At 37.1% G+C, this 23,605-nt stretch overlaps 3 protein-coding genes across 4 annotated transcripts; 2 read left to right on the forward strand and 1 right to left on the reverse strand.

Annotated features, from left to right (window-relative positions):
- The first annotated feature begins 2,888 nt into the window (after positions 1 to 2,888).
- LOC134225910 (cytochrome c oxidase assembly protein COX16 homolog, mitochondrial) lies at positions 2,889 to 3,971 on the forward strand. The gene is made up of 3 exons (XM_062706348.1): positions 2,889 to 3,029; positions 3,087 to 3,235; positions 3,633 to 3,971. Exons 2-3 carry the CDS (start codon positions 3,114 to 3,116, stop codon positions 3,838 to 3,840), a joined length of 330 nt encoding a protein of 109 aa, XP_062562332.1. The 5' UTR covers positions 2,889 to 3,029; positions 3,087 to 3,113; the 3' UTR covers positions 3,841 to 3,971.
- Positions 3,877 to 8,179, reverse strand: LOC134225905 (BLOC-2 complex member HPS5 homolog). The gene is made up of 5 exons (XM_062706343.1): positions 8,004 to 8,179; positions 7,738 to 7,905; positions 7,144 to 7,542; positions 6,932 to 7,078; positions 3,877 to 6,823 (listed from the first exon to the last, which is right to left on the reverse strand). Exons 2-5 carry the CDS (start codon positions 7,834 to 7,836, stop codon positions 4,928 to 4,930), a joined length of 2,541 nt encoding a protein of 846 aa, XP_062562327.1. The 5' UTR covers positions 7,837 to 7,905; positions 8,004 to 8,179; the 3' UTR covers positions 3,877 to 4,927.
- A 10,577-nt stretch (positions 8,180 to 18,756) lies between these two features.
- Positions 18,757 to 21,737, forward strand: LOC134228102 (membrane-associated tyrosine- and threonine-specific cdc2-inhibitory kinase). Of its 2 annotated transcripts, none has more exons than XM_062709887.1 (4): positions 18,757 to 18,996; positions 19,066 to 19,730; positions 19,912 to 20,810; positions 20,869 to 21,737. In XM_062709887.1, exons 2-4 carry the CDS (start codon positions 19,152 to 19,154, stop codon positions 21,035 to 21,037), a joined length of 1,647 nt encoding a protein of 548 aa, XP_062565871.1. In that variant the 5' UTR covers positions 18,757 to 18,996; positions 19,066 to 19,151; the 3' UTR covers positions 21,038 to 21,737. The 2 variants fall into 2 exon arrangements, with proteins under 2 accessions (XP_062565871.1, XP_062565869.1); XM_062709885.1 differs by having other exon boundaries at positions 18,758 to 18,996; positions 19,087 to 19,730.
- Positions 21,738 to 23,605: the final 1,868 nt, after the last annotated feature.

The following is a 23,605-nucleotide window of genomic DNA, read 5'->3' on the forward strand; positions in this document are numbered from 1 at the left end:
CACTAAATCGATTCCCGCCATGATTTGACGTCTATTTGTTTTCAGATTGAGTACTCACACACAAATATTATACACGGAAAATCAAACTTTTTTGAGTGTATTGAGTGTGAGAAAAAGATGACTGTGAGAAAAAAATCTCGCAAAACTCTTATAAAGTGCAAAAAGCGCAATATTTTCGAATGTTTTTTTGCTATAACATATAAGAAGGTTATTTTTTTACGTGTAGCCAAACGAATTGTCAGTTAGTGTAGCCAAACGAGCATGCCGTCACTATTGCAACCCAAGCAACGCAGCGTGTGACGTTAAATTCGAGTGGTACACTGCGAAAAAGTGGAAAAACACACTTAATCGAAATAACCCAACCGTGCCTGGGCTTGTCTATGGTACCTATAGTGTCTATAATAACAACCCGAATAAAAAATACAGTAGAATTACAATACAATTTATTGTAACACTACTATTAAGGTGCCATCAGACGTTGCAAGCAAACCACTCGCAACGAGCATTTTGCTCGCAGAAAGTGACAACTGTCAAAAAATTTCCTGTCTGACTACACTGAAAGTGATTGCATGCAAACAAATTACAACTCGTAAGCAAACGCTCGCTTGTAATGTGTGACTGCTAAGCGTTAAAAATTTTCAACTCGCAGAAACGAAATTGCGCTTGCTAGTGCAGCACTAGCAAATTTTTCGCTCGCAAAAGTGAAAACGTTTTCAGGTGGCAGTGTTGCACTGCAAAAATAGTACAGTCGAGATTCGCTGGTTGGGATTTTAATACTTGGGTCACTTCTTAGTTGGGCCTCCGCTGGTTGGGCCATGGCCCAACTAAAAAGCAACCGTATGTCAAAATTCAATGTAAACACGGAAAACGGGATTGGGCGTCACTGGACATCATTTGTGATGTTCAAGTCGAAATACACGTGTTCAAATGGCTGTCAGTTGGCCCAACTAAAAAACCGAATTCGTTAGTTGGGCCGAGGTCGTGGCCCAACTAGCGAATCGCGACTGTAATGAAATTAGATTTTGTGGCCGAAAAACAAGTTTTTCGTTTTTGTTTATATTTGCATGAGAGTAAATTTGTCATTTGCTTAAAGTAAAAAACTGCTACGTGTGACTGCAATTGCGAGTGCGAAATCATTCGCTCGCACGAGTGATTTGCTTGCAACGTCTGACGGAGCCTTTAATAACATTAAATTGGCAATAGATTATATTGTAAATGAAACCATAGAAATACATTAGAATGCATTGTTATGAACCATTTACTCAAACGTAAATGAAGTTTACGCAATAGAATGTACGCACAAAACAGATAGGCATCATAGAACAAACTGCAATTTTCAAAGTAGGCTCTTTGTGTATCAACAATCGACGAACGGCACTCTCGTATATCCAAGACGAAGGAAAGAGACAGCAAAGCATGTGATGCTGCTCTGTCTTATGCGCGTTGTTCAGTAAAGCTTGACTTCCACCTAGGTTCGCTAGCGTCTCAAAATCATGGAAGGACCACATTCCACGGCAAAGATGCCTATATGTTATGTGATGTACGGGTTGTTAAGTATCGTAACTATACAAAATCTGAGATTTTTCCACACATTTTTTTCGTAACACAATAGAGTGTATGGTTAATATATTGTTGAAATATCCGAACAAAACTGTTCAAAATACAATGGATTGTATTGTATTTGTATAGTAAAACAATACGATTTTAAATTTCTCAGTTGTGACAGCTTTACTGTTCAACAATGCAATTTAAAGGGAAAAAATGCATATTTGGCGCTTTGAGGCAAATATTGTTATATAGTTTATATCCAATGTAAAGAAACGTTTAAAAAATTATCAATGTATGAAACTTATGTACGAAAACGTTCCAAAAACAATTGCAAGTATAGTTATTGCGCTTTTTGCACTTTATAAGAGTTCTGCGAGATTTTTTTTCTCACAGTCATCTTTTTCTCACACTCAATACACTCAAAAAACTTTGATTTTCCGTGTATAATATTTGTGTGTGAGTGCTCAATCCGAAAACAAAAAGACGTCAAATCTTGGCGGGAATCGATTTAGTGTACACGCTTACATGTGACTAACGAGTAATGGGTTATATTTGGGTAAATTTCAGTAACAAAAATCGATCAACCCGAAATGAGAGTGAGTGTGAGAAAAAGAAGCGGGCAAATCACAATCTACACATAACTCTTCAAATTGGTGAAATCGGCAATACATTAGAGAAATATGTTGATGTATTGTATCCTCAGTGTTGATACAATCTGTGCAACCATCAAGAAACAATGTATTCTATTGTATACCGTACATTTTATGGTAATTCAATTGTTTACACTATTGAACCAATAGTACATTTTTATCCGGGAAACAACATTAAATTTTTTTTACGTGTAAGTATATAAGAAGCCTAACATGTAGTTTTTCAAAATTCTAACCCTACGTATTTAAAAGTTTTTAATATATAGGGTCTGTTCAAATATTACGTAACGCGAAAAACGTTGTTTTTAAGAACCCCCCACCCCCTCGTAACAATCTGTAACAAAATTTAGAACTAGCCCCACTCCTATGCGTAACGCGTAACAAATACATTTTTTTTAAATCTTGTTTTTGGTAGAATTTGAACCACGATACAATAAATAATTATTTTTTGTGTATTTTATGCTATTTTGAAGACAATAACCATTTTTTGAAAAAAATAAATATTTATTCTCATTTGTTACGCGTAACAATTTCTCTAAGGACCCCCACCCCTATATTTTGCGTAACAAATCGTAACAAAAATAAAACAACTCCCACCCCCTATTGCGTTACGTAATATTTGAACAGACAAAACGAAAAATTATCTCCGTGCGTCCAAAACCGTCATTAATCGTTTGATGATGACACTGAGTGAGTGCCGCGTGACTCGTGAGTGCATCACTTACAGTTTTGTTTTTGCTGCATTTTAATATTAATGAAAAACAATATTAAATAACATTAGTTTTGTTTCACGTATTAATTAAATAAGCCACCAGCGAAAAGCAAAAAAAGGTAATTATTTTAGTATTTTTGAAAGATGATGCAAAATAAATCTCTATTGGAAAACAGTCGATCCTTACAGAAACCAAAGACAGCATGGATACTTTACAGAGGAAGATCCAATATTATTCGAAACGGAAGTTTTTCCGATTTGGTGTTCCGTTTATGTTACTGATGATTGGGGGATCTTTTGGCTTGAAGCAGTTTGCACAACTAAGGTAAACGTATTTTGAACAATTTATTGTTGATTTTAATAAAATTACACTTAGAAGACTTAGTACAAGTTACATCATTCACATCTTTCGCCGCATTTCGCATATGGATGTAAAGGCGGCTACGCTAAGCCGATTCACTTCAAATACTAACCTTGTACGGTAAACGTAAATTTTAGTTCACTTTAACTAATTTAGTTCGTCCTTGTGTTTAAAGGTCGAACTTGCGCAGAATTAGGCTCTACTTGAAAGTAGGCATTTAGATATACACTATAATAGCTTCGTTACGCTGTAAACTCACATAGGTTTGGTTTTAAGTCCTCTGGCAATAATGGAATTGCAAAATTCGCGATAAAAAAACTAATAAGATACTAAACAAAATTCTAATCATTGTTCCGTCCAGATACACCTTTTCCAAGAAAGGTTCATTGACGGTCGAAGAGGCTGAAAAGCATGGCCTGTTGATGAAGAAGCCAGAGGAGGTCACACTGGAAAGCGAGTACGCAAAAGTGAGGGATGTCGACATTAACAATTGGGAAAATATTCGTGGACCACGACCGTGGGAAGAAGAAACGTTGCAGGCGCCTCAAGCGGCGAACGTTGGCCATTAGTTTTCTTTCAGCTCGTTAAACAAATAATCGGGAATGCTGCTATTCGTAAGCGTGTTTATTTCCGAGAAAACGGGTTGTTTTAGTGTACAGATAGATACCTTATATTAAATATATCAGTGCTCACAATGCAATTCTCGGTGTATGCGTTTGTATGTATATCTGCATGATTGTGAAAGCCCTTTAAGATCGTTTTCACTGGTCGCGGTCTATTTCAAATTTTGACAGTAGAATAGACCAAATCAAATAATCGACTGTCAAAATTTGAAATAGAACGTCGGCCAGTAAAAACGGCCTTACAACTATGTCTATAGTCTGTTCAGATTATGAGCTTTATTACTTGATATTATATTAAATGAAAATAAGATTTGTGACCTTTGACATCAAGATATTCGTTATCGAGTGATAAAGCTTTTAGTCTGAATAGACTATTTGCTAAATTCGAATATATGGTCGGAATACTACTGGCACCAGCCGGAAACAATTGTGTTCTCGTACAACGTTTAAATGCGCTTTGGAACAAAATTTGTCGCGCTTTTACGTTTACGCAAAAAAAAAACGAATATTCCGTGATTTTCATGTCTATTAAATACGCTTGATTATGTGTACATTTTTTATCGCGATATGAAATACTTCCGACCATAAATTTGAATTCAACGAATCAAAGCTTTCTCATCTTTGGAACAAACTTTATGTTGATTTCCGTCTCGATGTGTAGATTATCTTTTCATTTATAGGTTAAACATTCAAAGCTCGCTACCTAATGCCACTACTTATATTTTTCGGATGCAAAAACAGACTTTGCATACTATGAGTTATATATTCTAGTACATGCACATTACCTAATATATGTTGTGAGGGAACGCCTGCGTTGCCTCTCACCTTCCAGTGAAGAAAGTAAAATGATTTAAAAATGAAATCTAAAGTGTAAAAAAATCCGTAGAACTGTAGAACAGATTATAAAATTTGTACATTTTTTGGCAGAACGAAACGTTTTTGATTGTTTTTACTCAAAAGATTAGGTTACTATTAGACTCGATTTTTTTTAAATCGTTTAACGATGTACGCTTCTTGTTAGATATTAAAGCGTTTAGTCCGATACGTTCAGCAGGCATTTTAGATAGAAGCTTGTGCTAATTGCACCCTTCGGAATGTACTCATCGTAGCCACGTAACATACTTAAAAAGGATTTCCCATCGATGCACTCTTGATCGATGGCCGTGTTTACAATGTAGTTCCAACTGTAAAAGTGCTTTGCTTTAATATTACTGAAGTTATCTCTAGTAAAAGTGGAGTTATTGTTGTTGCTATAATTGTTATTGTCGTTCGGATTGCCTTGAGCTCGATTTTGTTGTTCGCTCCACATTGGATTACGACTGGCGTCGGCAAGCGTGCAGAGTTTATCACAGTTCAAGCACATCAAACTATTGCTATTGTAACAAGTGAGTACGAGATCCAAGAGCTGACGCCAGTGCTCTAGTGTGAACATTTCACTGGCTGCACGTTCCAGCAGACCAGGATCACCAATGTTCCAAATGCATTGAATTGTTTTGTCCTCCCGGCTATCTTGAATGTAGAATTTGGTAATCGTGTGCCACAGGTAAGGAATCTGCTGTACAAGTTCGAAGCATTGAGTGTAATCCTTTCGGGACCAATAGTACTGAATTAGCGTGGTTCCTATTTCCGAATAGTGACAGTTCGTATTGGTCCTTAAGTAGTGTCCGCAAGATTCACACTTTTCCAGCTCGCAGAGCTCTTCATGTAGCAGCATTTTGTTGAATTCTATAAAACATTGTGTGATGAATGCTCTAGATTCAACATCTATCTCCCAAATCAACTCTACTTTTAAGTAGTCGAAATATATTCTAATGCATTTGACCCTTGACTGTTCTTCATTATTTTCGTCCATAACAATTTCCAGTTTATGCAGTAAACTAACAATAGATTTCGTATCGTAAGCATCGAAGATTTTGGCATAGCGGTCAGCAAAATTAAGATTACTAATTATAGACGAACGATACACCAAGTATAAATTACGGACTGTCTTATCCTCCTCACTAAGCTGATAATCACTCAGAAGCGACATTGAGAACATTTTCTTTGGTGGGTTCCTTTTGGGAACAACTTCTTCGTTACAGTCGTCTTCAGTAGAATTCGACATATCGGTGGGCAAGACTTGAACGATATTATTATAATTGTCCTCACTATTGTATACCTTTGAAATATTTAAAGTTTTAGGCCTCTCCGGGCCCACTTGATCGTAGCCGAGGAACATTTGTTTGATATTACGGCCGTACTTTCCGCGAACCACAGATGCCAAAGCCTCTTTTATTGTACTTTCTGTTTGCAATGTGCTCTCCTTTGATCCATTGTTATTGAACAAGTGATCCAAAATATACACACCGTTTTCCTTCATAGGAGATACTTTCTTGCCATTAATCTTCTTCGGTATTCCTTTCGGTTGCTCCTTGAGCTCTATTTCTAGCCGTAGTTTTACCATAGTTTGATCATTCCCGAATACGTAAATTTCCTCTCCCACTACACTCACTCTACAAATGTCTCCTACATTATTAACACATAGAACCGTCTGGGAAGCGATCGGATCTATCAGGAATATCTCCCGATCATCATGCACCAAAATTAACCGACCCAGCATTTTCTGCAGCAGCTTGAATGCAATTATCTCATTGCAACGGTCGTTCGCTTCGCGATCAACCGATTTATGTCGAAACTGATGCGTTCGCAGAACATTTCCATCAAGGTCTGCCTCCCAGAGACGCGAACCAGGGCGAGAACAGAATATCCTCACTTCGTCCTGAACAACGCTCTGCGATGATGGTGACGGTTTTTGATCGTTGTCGTTGCCATCGTTACCTTCTGGCGTCTGTAATTCCTCCAAATCATCTTCGATTGGTATGTTGAAATATGCTCCATTCGGAGTGATGAACGTAGCACCGTACAAACCATCACGAGGTCGATTTCCGATCTAGGAAGAAACAAAAATACTCTCATAGAATAAGGCATATTATTCATGTTTCAGAGACTCAATTTCAATAAGGTTTAAACGGATTGGAATTAAAAATATATTTTATACCTGCTTGAATTCTTCTCGCTGAGTATTGCATAGAACACATTTGGAAAACGTTGATACCAGCAACAGTTCCCTGTACCGATCAATTTGTACGATTTGATTATCGAGCAGAAGAACTGGACTGAGTGTTATATTGAGAATATTTCTTCCCTGAAATCAGACAGACAAGACATTATTATTATTGTTTTAAATTCACATCTGGTACATTTATTTACCATAAACAATGATAGCTGTAGCAGCGACACTGTACCTCTGGAGTCCCCACAATATAACTCTTTGTCGTCCTCTCCCCAGCAGAAACTGGTTACGAAAGCTGTTGGTCCGGCACGGTTGACTACCGCTCTGCCTGCGGCTGCGCCATCACTTCCTCCAAGCTCCGTTACAAGTACTTCCTTGGAAGCGGAACTGTCCAAATCTAGTACGATACCGATAGTTCCGCGCATGTTTGCCACCGCGATCTGTTTGCCATTGTCCGAAATCAACAATTGACTGATGGTCCCTAGTTGGCTGGGAATTATACTTAGGAAGTTTACACTCGCCCGATCATAAACGTACAAAGATCCGGAATTGGCCCCGAAGATGAGGTACTTCTCCGACACATCAAAACAGGTAAACTGCAACAAGAGGCAAGAAATCGTTTCAAATTGGTCGCATCAGTGTTTCGATTTATCTTTAATCGTTAATTTATCTTTTCGTGTAAAATACCGTTAATCCCGCTCCCTTGAAAATACATGGGAACAACTTCCACCAAATTCCCGAGCTGTAAGGCAAATCGAAACATCCCTCTACTAAATGACAAACATTCAAACCTTAATTCTTCTGGTGTTCCGCAGTGGTAATTGGATTGCCGACGAAAGTTCCTCTCGCTGTTCTTTCAATTCGTACTGTTTGCGTGTATCCATAATCATTGTTTTATACGTTTTCCAAAATCGAATGGTTTTATTTGATTTCGTTCTTGTTGTACTTCCTTCCGTCCTCTACTTGTTCCAGAGATGCAGCAATCAACAAAAAGTCGTAGGAAAAATTACATGACTGCTTGTGGGTCTTGGCGAATTTTTGGGTTGACGTATATTACTTTCCGAAGGATTCCGATTTATATATTTTACGATACACTGCACTGGCCTCTATAGGGTAACAACTCACAAATATTAAGTTGGAAATTGTAACTATTGGAAAAATTTCAGGATTCACATCAATTTGTTTAACGAAAAGGGGAGTTTATACTGCGATTAATGTCAAAAGTTCAAAAACGTCATCCATCGATTACGAAACATTGTTTGACATTCGTATTTCAGCGTTGCCATATATGTAATTTATGTATAGATATTGTCGCGCTCATCAAAAAGATATTTTAGTTACTAGATAAAGATTGTCGCTACTGTTCCCTTTGTTCTGCTGTCCGAAACATGTGTGGTACATACCTGTCAAATCGTATGGATTTTCCTTCTTTGACATTTAGCTCCCTTATCCTCGCCAGCAAAAGATCCCCATAAAACATTTGACAGATGGGAAATTCCCAGGTACACCGACGAAGTCGGGTGCCGATGAAACCAACTGATTTTTCCACCGACGAAATCGGATGTCGACCAAGCTATCGACGAAGTCAACCATTTTTATCGCCGACAAAATCGGGTGTCGTAAAAATCAACCTTCAAAAATACCAACTAAATCGGGTGCCGACCAAATCATTTGAATGGCTAACCTATTTTGTCGGGTGACTCATAGACATAATTTATATCGACGTATCAATCGATAGATTAAGTACTGTTTATATAGACGATTTTATCGGGATAATAGTTGGCAGATTACATTTGACTAGCATATTATTATTCATGATTATGCAGTTGTTGTGATTATTGAAACAATATTATTAGAATTAGTCAAAAAGTGAATATATTCCATGTAAATTGTAAAGTTTAGTGCAAAACGATGACAAATATGTGTTTGTATTTATGTTTCTGTGAAGAAAGTATCGCAAAAAGTTTTCAGCACTTATCATTGACTCGCAACAAGTTTCGACGGCGAATCCTGTTTCTTGATGAAAATTGGTCGGAATATATATATATGGATTCGGAGGTTATGGTAATATGTAATACATCTTTTATATTATAAAAGTTTAAAATTTGGGTTTTCACTAGCGAAAACATGTGAAAAACTCTGGTCTATTTTGGGTCGTGCCTTTACTTGCTGCTCGCACCAGGCGGAATTCGACGAGGAATCCTATCCCATTGTTTCCTATGGTAAATTGGCCAGATCAGACTGCGAACCCTGAAGTAAAAAAGTCTGTTAGGTTATGGTGACTAAATGGAACAATTTTCGAAGGCAGTCAACCTTCAAGCAGGAAAGTATTTATTGCGTATTCGTTTTAAAAGCATTTATAAACCAACTTTCATTTGCGTTCTTTTCTCGTCAGCCTATTTCCTCATGAGTGACAAACAGGGGCCCACGAAAACGACTCCCATACCCGGACCCAACACACGGCTTTTCGTCCTAACTGGTGGAAGGTGGGACCAAAGATTTCCCGTTTTAATTTTTACCTACGGTGCCTATTAGAATTTAGGATTAAAGCACCAATCTCAATGCCAGCGAAACGACGACGGAAACGGAGAATTTGACACAATAAATATGGCCTGTCAAATCTTGCCGTATCCATCGCCGTTCACTAAACTAATTCAATATATACATCGCTCGATTTAATAAAAATAAATCACCCTATTTCGTCGGATTATGTTTGTTTTCAGTTTAAAACATCCGATTCATAGCCTATTTTAGTTGAATAAAAACAACTGATTTCATCGGGAAACGTCTACTATTCATTAGAATACATTTACTAATCGAGCAATTTAGTTGCTTTTAATCAGCCGATTTCGTCGGCTATATTTTATTCTTAAGCGGAATCAGTTTATTAATCATGCGATTCTTCAGGTTTTCATCGACCGATTTCGTCGATGTAATTGATTTTTTGCGCTAGGCTATGTTAGCCGATTAATCAACCAACTAAATTTCTTCAAATCTACTGATTTGGATGGCCGATTTAATATACTGTTTAATCGCTTAACGCCCCTGTTAAGCTCCCATAAGCGTCTGTGCAACAAACAACCGATTAGTCGGCTGCAAAGTAGGCCGATCCAGCCGACGAAAACCGACTAAATCTGGGGAAAAGTCGGTAGGATGTTTTATGGGGATGTTCCGGACAGCGACGACAGCGACAATCTTTATCTAGTAACTAAAATATCTTTGGTCATCAGCCCGCATAATCAAAAACGATCTGCGGTATTGTTGCTATTGTTCAGATAGAATAAGTATTATTGTTACTATTTATATTGCTGTTGGTTTACAATCTTATTGTATGTTGACCTCAAACCAACATCATGCAACATCTTTAATCTACGGTACCATATGCAATAATTTAAAAGATTCTTTATGGTTCATCATTTTCAAAAACAATGATAAACACCAGAGTCTATTATATAGAGTTACGCAAAGAGGATCTTTCTGATGGGCCAAACACAATTGATACGTTTGCGTGCGTTTTGACAGTTTTCCCATGGGAAAACTGTCAAACGCACGCAAACGTATCCATTGTGTTTGGCCCATTACACTTATTCTGAATGATGCTCTTGTTATTATGTTGCCAACTTTCACTTTTGTTCAACCCTTCAAGTGACTTCACGGGAGCGTTCACTTCTAAAGCTTTTTAATTCGATAACATAGTCACCCACAAAGTGCAAACACGTGAGTTTCTTGTTGCTACTTTATTGGGGAATGTATTGATGTTTTTTGAAGTTGTTTCTAGATCACATCTAATACATTTCAATTTATGCGTTTTAATTCGCCATAATAATCATTAGGCGATAACAATACTTCCGCCTCACCAACAAGCATTTGTTTTGTGTTTGCTCGATAGGTACCCAAGTAACCATGGAGCTATATATGCTTGCAGATAATACAGCCATTAAAGTTGACTTAAAGTGGAAAAAGGCCCTTTTACGACCGAGATAATGCTTTATTACTTTGACATTTTTTTGTTAAATATCTTGGCTGTGCATATGCACAGCCAAGATATTTAACAAAAAAATGGTTTTCGTACGGCCGAGTTGCCGAATAATATGCAATTAATTGTAATCAAGTGTCGGTCTTTCACCGTCATTAGTCGTCTGAGTACACGCGACCGCTTACGTTAAGGCAATCAAACTCATCAAATGCTTTAGCCAAGCAAGCCTTTGGCACAGCAGAGTGCGATTGAATTCGCATTCTATACCGTCCCGCCCAGACAGTTACTGGGGGCATGGAGTGCGATCCTCTCGTTTAATAAACAATGTGCACTCGCTTGGCTGTGGGTATACAATAGTAAAGCACATGTGGAGATTGGACAAATCAAGCATCCGAAAGATATTCAATTTGCAAAAAAGAGAGCTAACCGCGGTGGAGGTTGGTACTCGGATTCTGATGGCTTTTCCGCAAACGTGACCTTTAAGTGGTCTTGTTGTGTAGGGGTTATCACGCCTATCTAGAGAGTAGGAGGTTGAGGGTTCGAGTCCCTCCAAGACACGTGGATTCTTTTTCGCAAATTTCATATCAATTTGTCTATTTCGAAACATACACACTTAAAATAAATCGCCGAATTCGGTAAAATTTTACCGAAATCTCAACAGCAGAACTGTTCGGTAAATAATTCAACTGATTTTCGGTGATTTTGACAGTTGAGCAATGGAAAAAATTACAAAAAATCTGTAAAATAAATTACCGAACAGTTCTGCTGTTGAGATTTCGGTAAAATTTACCGAATACGGTGAAGTGAGTTAAGTGTGTATGCTGTGCATATGCACAGCCAAGATATTTAACAAAAAAAATGGTTTTCGTACGGCCGAGTTGCCGAATAATATGCAATTAATTGTACTTTGACATGTTGAAATAAAACATAAGTAATGCATCGCTGCATTTGTAATGCTGAACTAGTGTATCGTTGCTTGACAGTTAATGAATAAATGCATCTTTACATCGTTAAAACTGATCTAATGCAATTAGCATTTGATTGGCTGATCTGTGATAGATTACCTGCATCAATTAATGCTTGGTGGTTACTTGGGTAGACAGTTTGACAGTTCAATAGGTAGATTTGGCTTCACTCTTTGCGCAACTCTATATATCAAGACAAAATTTTCAAAACGACTTTCTGCTTTTGTAAACAAAGATTCAAACGACGATTTGACGAATCTGATAGCTCTCCCACGCAAACCAACACCATCAACAGGTAGCGGAATCCTTCACCTACCTATCGATGGTGTTGGTTTGCGTGGGAGAGCTATCAGATTCGTCAAATCGTCGTTTGAATCTTTGTTTACAAAAGCAGATAAATCGTTTTGACAATTTTGTCTTGATATAATAGACTCTGATAAACACCTGCAAATTCCCCATAACCTTGTTCATAACTGGTATGGTAACATCGCGACATACAGCCGCAGACAGACGTTCAAGTTCGACTCACTAAGACTACGTTCAGACTGCTGATATAGCTACTTGATAAAGGGAATCTTGACATGAGATGTCATATGCATTATTTACAGAAAAAATAAGGTATGTGAACTTTGATGTCAAGCTACTCTATATCAAGTGATATAGCTTGTAGTCTGGATGGCGTGTAACTTGTGTAAAAAACATAGCCGTCGGATTGCCAAGTAGCAATAAGCGAAGAGAAGGCGCCACATGTCAAAACGGCAAACCCGGCCAACGTTATTTGCCGTTTTGTTTTGATTTTTGATTTCGTCAAAATCCGAGTCAAAATCTTTTAGTTTCTTGATCGGATCTACTCGATGGGACTCTTAATAAAAATGCATGATCACGCACACACGCGCTGTTGAAAAATGAATCGAAAAATGCTCAGCACGCCAGAGATTTGTTACTCAGGAAGGGTTATTTTTGATTTTTAAATCCTTTTCCATGTCCTACTTGACTGGATTATTCGCTCGATTATTCGTTCCCAAGTAACCACCAAGCATTAATTGATGCAGGTAATCAATCACAGATCAGCAAATCAAATGCTAATTGCATTAGATCAGTTTTAACGATGTAAAGATGCATTTATTCATTAACTGTCAAGCAACGATACACTAGTTCAGCATTACAAATGCAGCGATGCATTACTTATGTTTTATTTCAACTTGTCAAAGTAATAAAGCATTATCTCGGTCGTAAAAGGGCCTTTTTCCACTTTCAGTCAACTTTAATGGCTGTATTATCTGCAAGCATATATAGCTCCATGATTACTTGGGTTGGTTTTGCAATGGAAAAAATCTACGATTTTCGGTCCAGGCTCATGTTTTGAATCAAAATCGCTAAAAAACACGCATATGAAAGGATCTAGGTAAAAGAGCCAACGCGAAAGTTCCGAAAAGATGGTAACAGCACAGACAAACAGACATAACACTCATAAAATTTCCATCGTTCACTGATTTACTGGTTAATTTAAAAAATCATTAGTTGGCCAATCGACCATTCGTGGCGCGCGCATCGGATTTGCTCGAGTTTGACGTTTGCTCACTACCGCCATCTGGTTCGTGATTTGCCCAACTAACTTAAATCAACAGATGTCGTTAGTGTTTGCACGACGATGTTTTTGACGAGCAAGTGTTCAATGTGTTATGTCTGTTTGTCTGTGGTAACAGCATACACGCAGCTTCACAATTTCTTTACTATATCATGGTAAGAACTGGAAGTAAAGCGATTCGCTTAGCTACATTGTTAAAGTCGATTGTAATAGCCTATTCAGATTACGCCATTAATGACATAATAATTGGCGTTTCAGGGTAAATACGCTTTATGATGTCATTATTTACGTAATATTCCATACATTTTGCGCTGTCAAAAGATACCCACTAAAAATAATTTATTACGAACAATTATTACGAGAGAGCTTTCGTTCTAACTGGAATGCAGGGAGAAATTCAACAAAACAAAACTGACAAGCGTCACGCTCTCTTTGCCAGAGAGAAAATTCTCTCTGTTTTCATTTCGTTTCGTAGTTGACAGTCATGCTCTTTCTGTCGCAGCAGGGTCGAATGCATGTTAGATGGAAATCTTCTGAGCGCTGAAGAATAACTCGGATTGTGATGGTTTTGTGGGAAGCATTTTATATGATGAAAAATAATGATGATAATTATTTATTCTCCACTTATTCAACATGAATTGTTTAAAAAACAGATGCTCTCTAGAATTAACATGAAGTATTTAACTTAAACCTAGATTTAATAGAACAAATCGAATAAATTTTCAAAGTTCAAGGGCCAATGCGTAAGACAATTTTAAACGTAGGAATGATTGTAAAACGAATATATTTGATGAATAAACATGATTTCATAAACCGTCTAAGACGAATTAAGTACTGTCCATTTAATTCCACCAGTTAATTTTCGTTATCTTTGCAGATACGTATTTCGACCACAACTGTGTGGTCGTCTTCAGTGTCTTGTACTTGACTCGACTTGTCGACTTGTCGAGTCAAGTACAAGACACTGAAGACGACCACACAGTTGTGGTCGAAATACGTATCTGCAAAGATAACGAAAATTAACTGGTGGAATTAAATGGACAGTACTTAATTCGTCTTAGACGGTTTAATACATTCCACTAAACGAGCTTAATATATTTTTCTGAAAATGATTTCATAAATTGTTTCAATTCTGCTCCTTGAATGGCTTAATATACTTTGGATTTCAACATTTTTCACGTGGGACAACTGTACGATTTAAATGGGATGTATATATAAAGTAGAATAACCTTAAATAAAACATGGATTGGTTGTGCATTAATTCATCCAAAATCCAGTTTAAATTATATCACATTCACACGATTCGATTTTGTTAGAAGCTGTATCATTGATTGTCGAGTAGAACGCAATGGTTCAGTTTCCATTTTTGAAAAAAAAAAAAATAATTAGATTGCTGAGTTGCCCTTCATACATGGAGATACTGGTGGAAATACATTTTAGTTCGATAATATTTCTTGAAAATTGGTCCAATCGTCCTTTTTTTATTTATTTGTGAGAATTCCCAAAAGTATCTAAATTTTTCTATCAAATCTCCGTTCGATCATAGTACAGAATCAAAATAATTTTTAAACTTAAAAATAAATTGAGGAATAGTCTGATTCCCCGAATAACGGCGCACCCAACTAATGAATGTAGCTTCGCTCATTATCCTTAATGAGAGCTTCAAATATTCTTCTAAAATCGCTTTTCATATTTTTTTTTTATATTTTTTTTCGTAGAAACTTTGTTCAGAAAAAAATATTCGATTGTCGCCACACAAATGCTTGATTTCGCAAATTAAATTTTAAAACTCTCCTTGAATTCAACCCTGTATTAGCGTGCAAATGAGGAAACATAGAAACGTCAAGATATATTATCTTGCTGCAGTCTGAACACCTCGTAATAATTGGATACCCTCTCACTTAACAAAGTCATAAATAGCCCAATCTGAATAGGCTATAAAAAGAGTCACAAAGAATTTATTACGAACAATTATTACGAGAGAGCTTTCGTTCTAACTGGGATGCAGGGAGAAATTCAACAAAACAAAACTGACAAGCGTCACGCTCTCTTTGCCAGAGAGAAAATTCTCTCTGTTTTCATTTCGTTTCGTAGTTGACAGTCATGCTCTTTTTGTTGCAGCAGGGTCGAATGCATGTTAGATGGAAATCTTCTGAGCGCTGAAGAATAACTCGGATTGTGATGGTTTTGTGGAAAGCATTTTATATGATGAAAAATAATGATGATAATTATTTATTCTCCACTTATTCAAAATGAATTGTTTAAAAAACAGATGCTCTCTAGAATTAACATGAAGTATTTAACTTACACCTAGATTTAATAGAACAAATCGAATAAATTTTCAAAGTTCAAGGGCCAATGCGGAAGACAATTTAAAACGTAGGAATGGTTGTAAAACGAATATATTTGATGAATAAACATGATTTCATAAATTGTTTCAATTCTGCTCCTTGAATGGCTTAATATACTTTGGATTTCAATATTTTTCACGTGGGACAACTGTACGATTTGAATGGGATGTATATATAAAGTAGAATAACCTTAAATAAAACATGGATTGGTAATGCATTAATTCATCCAAAATCCAGTTTAAATTATATCACATTCACACGATTCGATTTTGTTAGAAGCTGTATCATTGATTGTCGAGTAGAACGCAATGGTTCAGTTTCCATTAAAAAAAAAAAATGCTGAGTTGCCCTTCATACATGGAGATACTGGTAGAAATACATTTTAGTTCGATAATATTTCTTGAAAATTGGTCCAATCGTCCTTTTTTATTTATTTGTAAGAATTCCCAGAAGTATCTAAATTTTTCTATCAAATCTCCGTTCAATCATAGTACAGAATCAAAAAACTTTTTAAACTTAAAAATAAATTGAGGAATAGTCTGATTCCCCGAAGAACGGCGCACCCAACTAATGAATGTAGCTTCGCTCATTATCCTTAATGAGAGCTTCAAATATTCTTCGAAAATCTCTTTTCATATTTTTTTTTACATTTTTTTTCGTAGAAACTTTGTTCAGAGATACCCTCTCAAGCCCCAAACGCAATACAACGGAACGGCGACGGAAATGGCAAATTTGACAGAAAATATATGGGCTAACTGTCAAATTTTCCGTTTCCGTCGCCGTTCCGTTGTATTGCGTTTGGGGCTTCACTTAACAAAGTCATAAATAGCCCAATCTGAATAGGCTATAAAGTCATTCAGATAAAAATGATTTTTGCGGCCGTGCAGGAGATCTTTGTTGAGTGTTTCTGTTTTGCTTCCATCGTTCGGTGGGTGGCAAACATGGGTGAGATAGAAGGCGATATGGCAAAACGTCAGTTTTCATGTAGCAATAAGTTGTGTAGGCGGCGCTAGCGTGCTATGCAATTCCAACGTATTTAGATTTGAAAATTTACACAAGAAAATCGAATTCAAATGTATGAGCTTAAACGTTTGTCTGCGATACAGCTAGTAAAATATTAGCTGTACGGTTCGTCGCCTTTTTCTTTTATATCATGCTACCATTTATGTATAACAACCCATATTGCTTTATCAAAAATATGAATTATATCTCGAAAAAAATGTTCTGAAAATGCCCCTTTGTATACTGTAACTGGCAGACGTTGTCCTGCATAGTAGGCGAAAAAGGGCGCTGTAAACTTTCCATGCAAAATTTCCATACGAAACTAAATTTAAGTTTTTCATGAGTTTCTCAACTTTACTCGTAATTTTCAAATAAGGAAATATCATATAAACCCGTCGGAAACAATAACGAACATAATAAGAAAATCCATTCAGCCGTTTTCGAGTTATGCGGATACGAACACAGACCATTTCATTTTTATTATTATACTAGTCGACCCGGCAGACGTTGTCCTGCATAGTAGGCGAAAATGCGCGTTCCGCACTGCCCATGCGAAATTTCTATACGATTCTCAATTTTAATGTTTTGCCATTTACTTGACTTTAGTCGTAATTTTGCATAGGGAAATATTATAAAAACCCGTCGGAAACCGTAACGAACATATCCGCTGAAGGAATGAAGAAAATCCATCCAGCCGTTTTTGAGTTAAGCGGACGAACACAGACCATTTCATTTTTATTATATAGATTATCAATTCAGTGCAAAACCGAATTTTAGCCGCTAACGAAGTTGGATTTTTCTCACAATTCATACGTTGAACCTAACTTCGGAAGTGGTGCGCTGTTTTCATTTGGTGATGTGCTATACAGCGCACCACTTCCAAAATTAACGAATGGATTGTGAGAAAAATCCAATTTCGATAGCGGCTATAATTTGCCCAAGTAACCATGGAGCTATATGCCTGCAAATAATACAGCCATTAAAGTTGACTTAAGAGCTGAGCAGAATGGATACGTTTGCGTGCGTTTTGACAGTTTTGCTATGGAAAAACTGTCAAAACGCACGCAAACGTATCCATTCTGCTCCACTCTTTAAAGTGGAAAAAGGCCCTTTTACGACAGAAATAATGCTTCATTACTTTGACATGTTGAAGTAAAACATAAGTAATGCATCGCTGCATTCGAAACGCTGAACTAGTGTATCGTTGCTTGACAGTTGATGAATAAATGCATCTTTACATCGTTAAAACTGATCTATTGCAATTAGAATTTAATATGCTGGTCTGTGATTGATTACATGCATTCATTAATGCTTGGTGGTTACTTGGGTGGTTTTCTACTGAATTTATAATACTTAACCGCCCAATACCTCGCAATACCCATCCAGCTTTCCACGCTCGGTAATGGCGGCTTGTCGGTATGTAAAAATCAATCGGTTACTGTACTTTTTGACACTAGCTGGAGGAAAACTCACTGGCGAAAAGGCCTTTTTTCCCTTCCCCTCACCAAGGAACGCCAGTGGGCTTTCCTCCAGCTAGTGTCAAACAGTACAGTGACCGATTGATTTTTACACACCGACAAGCCGCCATTACCAAGCGTAGAAAGCTGGATATGGTCAAAAGGCCAATAATAACAATGTTATGTCATAACGTATTGTGAAGACCATATGTGGTGTGGTTAGTTTATCTTTATTATTAACAACAACCAGAATAGTAGGGCTATTGTTATTTATTGGCACGAACAATCTGTCAAATGGTACAATTATGGTTCAAGATTATGCGGGATGTCATGGGCTATAATTAATCAAATAATTACGTTTTGGCTGAAAATCTTTCCAAATGTTACGCGAGAGCTCATGATGTTTTGGTTCAGTGTATACTTCCCATATACTTCCATATCACAAACATTCCATGCTAACGCTAGTAACGCATCGCTTGTCAATCTGTTTCTAAAACCGTTTTGTTCGTTTTGATTCGCAAACACAAAAAAGGAAAAAAGTACGGCAAAACATTTTGGTTCAACATAGTTATTTAAAAAAATATTTAGTGCCTTCTTAAATATTTTTCTTAATGGTCTTCTGAATGTAGAATCAGTGGATTCTTGGAAAAAATCAATACATAAGTGCCTAATATTTTCTGTTGCGCGAGGACGCGGACACCCTTTGAATAAGTAAGTATATAACCTTAAAATTAATGTTTTGCGTAAATCTCAGCACTTTGTTCTATGCCTCAATCTCAGACCTCAATCCGTTATTCCCAGGTAAATGACCCTTCTGTCACAAAGAAGTCACTCATCTCAGTTCAGTGTTGGAAAAGCACGAAAAAATGAAATCCCCACTGCCGGTACCGGAGTTTCTGGAAGAGAACAATCTGTCGCTGTCTTTCAAACAACCTCATCGAAAGGATCGAGCCCCGAGGGCTCCGAAACCACCAAAGATTTTCCCCAAATTTGATGGCAGCTTCAGTCGGGTTCTGATCGGTTCGTCGGTGGCTCATGCAGTTTCATTCCGGAGCAATCGTTCGGAGCTCAGCCAGTTGTACGAGCCAAGCAAACGCGAATCATACTATGAGCAGTGCTTCGAGCAGATAGCCAAAGTGGGGGAGGGTTCATTCGGCGAAGTTTTCAAAGTCAAAAGCAAAATCGATGGGTGTTTGTACGCCGTAAAGAAGTCTAAAGAATTTTTTCGAGGCGAGAACTACCGGCAGGAACGGTTAGAAGAGGTTCGTCGATATGAGCAGTTTAGTGAGCATGAGAACTGCGTAAAACTGTATCAAGCATGGGAGCAAGAGGACAGATTGTTCATGCAACTTGAACTGTGCAAGAGCAGCCTGGAGGATTATGCTAGAGAGCAGCGTTACATTCCGGAAGACAACATTTGGAACATATTGTTGGATTTGTTGCTGGTGCGTGAGTAGTAGAGAATTGAGAGGCATTTCCGGCAGGATGCGTTTCGTATTATAAACTAGCTGAGTATTGTGCAAGGGAATGAAATTCAAATAGGAAATACCTCTCATTACTCTATTCATTTAGAAAAAGTAAAAAATATGATGTTTGTAACATATTTCGTGTTCTTTCTTGTTACAGGGTTTGAAAAGTTTGCATGATCGTAATTTGATTCATTTAGACATTAAGTTAGACAACATTCTTATAACGGATGATGGTGTTTGCAAATTGGCTGATTTTGGTTTAGTTTTCGATTTGGGCAGTAGAAACTTTAATCATGCCACGGAAGGAGATTCTCGTTACATAGCTCCGGAGCTGATGGAAGGCCGGTATACCAAAGCGGTAGACATTTTTAGTTTGGGAATAGCCATTCTCGAATTATCAAGTAATCTGGAACTTCCGTCCAATGGTGCTTTATGGCAGAGGCTACGAAGTGGATCCCTCCCTCCGGAACTTCTTAGTAGACTATCACAGGAACTGCACGATGTGATTCGATGGATGATGCAACCTTCGCCCGATTGTCGCCCCTCCGTGGACACTCTGTTGCGGTTGCCCAGATTAGCGACACTTTATCAGGAACGAAAGCGATGGCGAGTGATTCGAGGTTTGAAATCTTACATGCATAGAAAACTGTGCAATTTGAAATACTTCTTGGCAAGTTTGGTGCTTTCGATTGCTAGTTGCTTACGATTAAAACATGAAAAGCCAGTTCTTCCGGAGGGGAACCGGAATAAGCACTCAAGTTACAGAGATAGCCATAATCGCAGCAATTGTAATGGAATCAACAACAGTGTACGGACTTGTCTCATGAAGGAATTCGACGACGAGGTGGATAATGATGATCTACTGTCGTCTGGCGAACTGGATTTGACAGGTGGCAGTACCGGAACAGATGTGCAAATAACACCCAGACTGAATAAAGATATTCCAAGGCATACACCACCCATACGAATGATGAATTCAACCCCACTTAACCACAACAACGTTGGGCTTAGGCTTAGTTTCCTTGAACGAAATGGAAATCATGATAGGATTGCCGGGTATTAGAAATATAAAATAATTTCGTTTGAAAATATTTATTGTATCTTATCTTTCCAGTTACGAATCAGACGACGATGAACCATGGTTCCCGTTGGACAATAGCAACTCAAGTAATCGAACTGAGGATTCGCGGAAAAGTTTGCTATACAATACGACTAGCCCTATTAATGATTCTTCATATTTGACGAAAAAGAAATTGTGTTTCAAATCAGACGACTCTGATTGATCGTCGGGTATGAGTCGGACAGGACCAATCCGCAAGCGTCATTTATATAGCACTTATTCGCCGGATTAAATGTTCTTCCGAATCGGATAAAAAAAATCAAAAAAAAACGAAACAGATAAAGATCTCATAATAACGTTGGCTTGAGTATCTGTGCATCTAACAATTTATCAATTTATAAATAAGTACGTACTTTTCATTGTTGTGAGTAATATGAGATGGATCTCTGTATCAAAACTTGTCATAAGCGGATGCGGGATGATCTTACTCGATAAACATGGTGATCTAATTAGCTTTCTTACATGTCTAGCTAGGATTGTATATTAATAGAATAGTAACAATAATAACTACAGAAGAAAGTTGATAGGTTTTGTGATATACAGGGAAGCTAATGAAATGAATAGTTGAACGGTAGCAAACTCAATTGTTTTTGAGAAACATTTTTAGGTATTTTCAGCTTTTGTTATGAATTACTAAATTGTGCATATGAAATGTCTTTTTAAAAAGATAACAAAATAAGAATACGTTCGACGACAATTATGAACAACTAATGTAGACTATTTTACATTAACTAAGTTGCATTATTTTCCTGTAAATGTTGATACTACGAGATATATGATATCGTGCAGTAATAAATATGCTTGGGAAACATTTCCTACACAAGATTATTATAATCGCAATAAATCAGATGGATAAATCATGACTTTCTAATTCATATTGATACATCCGAATTCAACTCTCCAAGGCCAGAATCACTAACACTAATGTCACTGTAAGATGTATAAAATAAAAGTGGATGATATTCCCGATAATCCAGTCCCATCAAAAACATCACATCACCGAAAAAATTCTTTATATTGAATATATGTGCGACAAGCACACATAATTTTTTGCAATTTGGCGACCCAAATATATGCAATTTGTACCCACACATAAATTCAATAACTGCATATTAGAGACCACACATACATTTTATTTGATTATAGATTATATTTGTACTTCGCGTGGAGAGTGGTTATGTGTACACTAATTAGAATCATGAATTAAATTAATGGATTTTTGCCAATAAAAATGTGTGGAATTTTTGTAGTGTACGCTTTGATAGGAATACAGCGGAGTCACGCTCACTTTTGTTCATATTCACGCTTAAAATCAATAACACAGAGATGTGTTTGCTTCACACAAAACGGACCTAATGCAGAACAACACCTAGATGAGCGACAGTTACACAGGCACAAAAATGCCTCGTACGGTTGTGCTAACGGCCCTTTTTATTATGTAAACGTTTGAACCAGGCTACTGTCATGCTATTGTTTAGCCCATCGCCAAATCGTAGCCAGGATGTCCCGGGCACAAATATTTTTTCATACTACTTTTCAATGATGACAGCGGTCTATGTCTATTGATGATGATGACACCGCGCTTGTCACAGGGTCGGTTTGTACAGATTCCTTGTTTCATGAGGTACAGGGATGCCAGATACATTTTTTAGAAGTCTGTATTAATCTCAGCAAAATGTCTGTATTTGTCTGTATGGAGTTCATCTCGGAGTTCATAAGGTACAGGAATTAGAAAATTATTTGAAAATCATGCACTTTTGATAACGTTGAATATGGAAGTTTCAAAAATCAAAATGTCGGTGTAGGACTTAGTCGCGTCAAGTATGATATACTAAAATCAAGTAAGGTTGCTGTTGAGGTCGAACTACGTATTTTTGGAAACTACTCTAAAGTTACAATCAAGTGGTGGAATTAAACGGGATAATACTTTCTTGTCTTATGCTAAGTGAAGATATTCCACTACAAAGCTCTGAATAATGTTCTCATCAATATGTATGTTGTTCATTAGCATAAATTGATAATATATACGCAACTTTATAACTGAAAATCCGTTGAGAAGTTCAAAAAAGTTTAGTTCGGAGGAGAGGCACAGAAGGAATAAATCCGTTTAGAAACACAAAGAACGAAACGGACATCTTTTGGGTTTACAAACAGAGTAAACCTTTGGTGTTTCGAACTTTTTTGGGCTTCCGAACAGAACTCTTATTGCGCTTTTGAACAAAATCGTTTCGGCTTCCGAACGTAATCTTTTAAAGCTTTGGAATCCCAAAAGGATATCCCTTTTACAGAAACAGAAAAGATGCATTCATAACAAGATTCAGAAGCCCAAATGGCTCCACTTGGAATTCCAAAAGTAGGGGAGATATGTATAAACTGCGCCAAAATTTTGTTTCAAAAACGTAGGCAGCTGAAGCCAAAATCATTTGTATGCTGTCAAATGAAAAAACTCAATCAAAAATTCTGTATTATAAATTAAAAAAAAAAACATTATTTTGGCTCATTCCAACGCTATTTTGGCGTTTCTGTCCTCAATGCTCATTATCATCAGTCAGAGGCATTGACTAACTGAAAGGATAGAGTTGACACTAATTTTGTGCAGAATAGTTTGAAAATGTTGGTGAAAAATACTGGAATACTTTGATTATTATTTTTGGGTGGCGCATATTGCCCAGCATCATTCATTTTGGATTGAAATTCTCAATTTTGGAATAAAATCGTTTTGTTGCAATAT

This window comes from Armigeres subalbatus, chromosome 3 (assembly GCF_024139115.2).
Source record: "Armigeres subalbatus isolate Guangzhou_Male chromosome 3, GZ_Asu_2, whole genome shotgun sequence".
NCBI lineage: Eukaryota > Metazoa > Arthropoda > Insecta > Diptera > Culicidae > Armigeres > Armigeres subalbatus.

Bases quoted from the DNA above. Each gene is read 5' to 3' on its own strand.
- LOC134225910 (XM_062706348.1), top strand. From the start codon at position 3,114: ATGGATACTTTACAGAGGAAGATCCAATATTATTCGAAACGGAAGTTT. The intron at 3,236-3,632 runs GTAAACGTATTT...TGTTCCGTCCAG, and splicing joins AAGCAGTTTGCACAACTAAG to ATACACCTTTTCCAAGAAAG.
- LOC134225905 (XM_062706343.1), bottom strand. From the start codon at position 7,836: ATGATTATGGATACACGCAAACAGTACGAATTGAAAGAACAGCGAGAG. The intron at 7,543-7,737 runs GTTTGAATGTTT...CTCTTGTTGCAG, and splicing joins GGAACACCAGAAGAATTAAG to TTTACCTGTTTTGATGTGTC. The intron at 6,824-6,931 runs GTATAAAATATA...GTTTCTTCCTAG, and splicing joins AGCGAGAAGAATTCAAGCAG to ATCGGAAATCGACCTCGTGA.
- LOC134228102 (XM_062709887.1), top strand. From the start codon at position 19,152: ATGAAATCCCCACTGCCGGTACCGGAGTTTCTGGAAGAGAACAATCTG. The intron at 19,731-19,911 runs GTGCGTGAGTAG...TTCTTGTTACAG, and splicing joins TATTGTTGGATTTGTTGCTG to GGTTTGAAAAGTTTGCATGA. The intron at 20,811-20,868 runs GTATTAGAAATA...TTATCTTTCCAG, and splicing joins AATCATGATAGGATTGCCGG to TTACGAATCAGACGACGATG.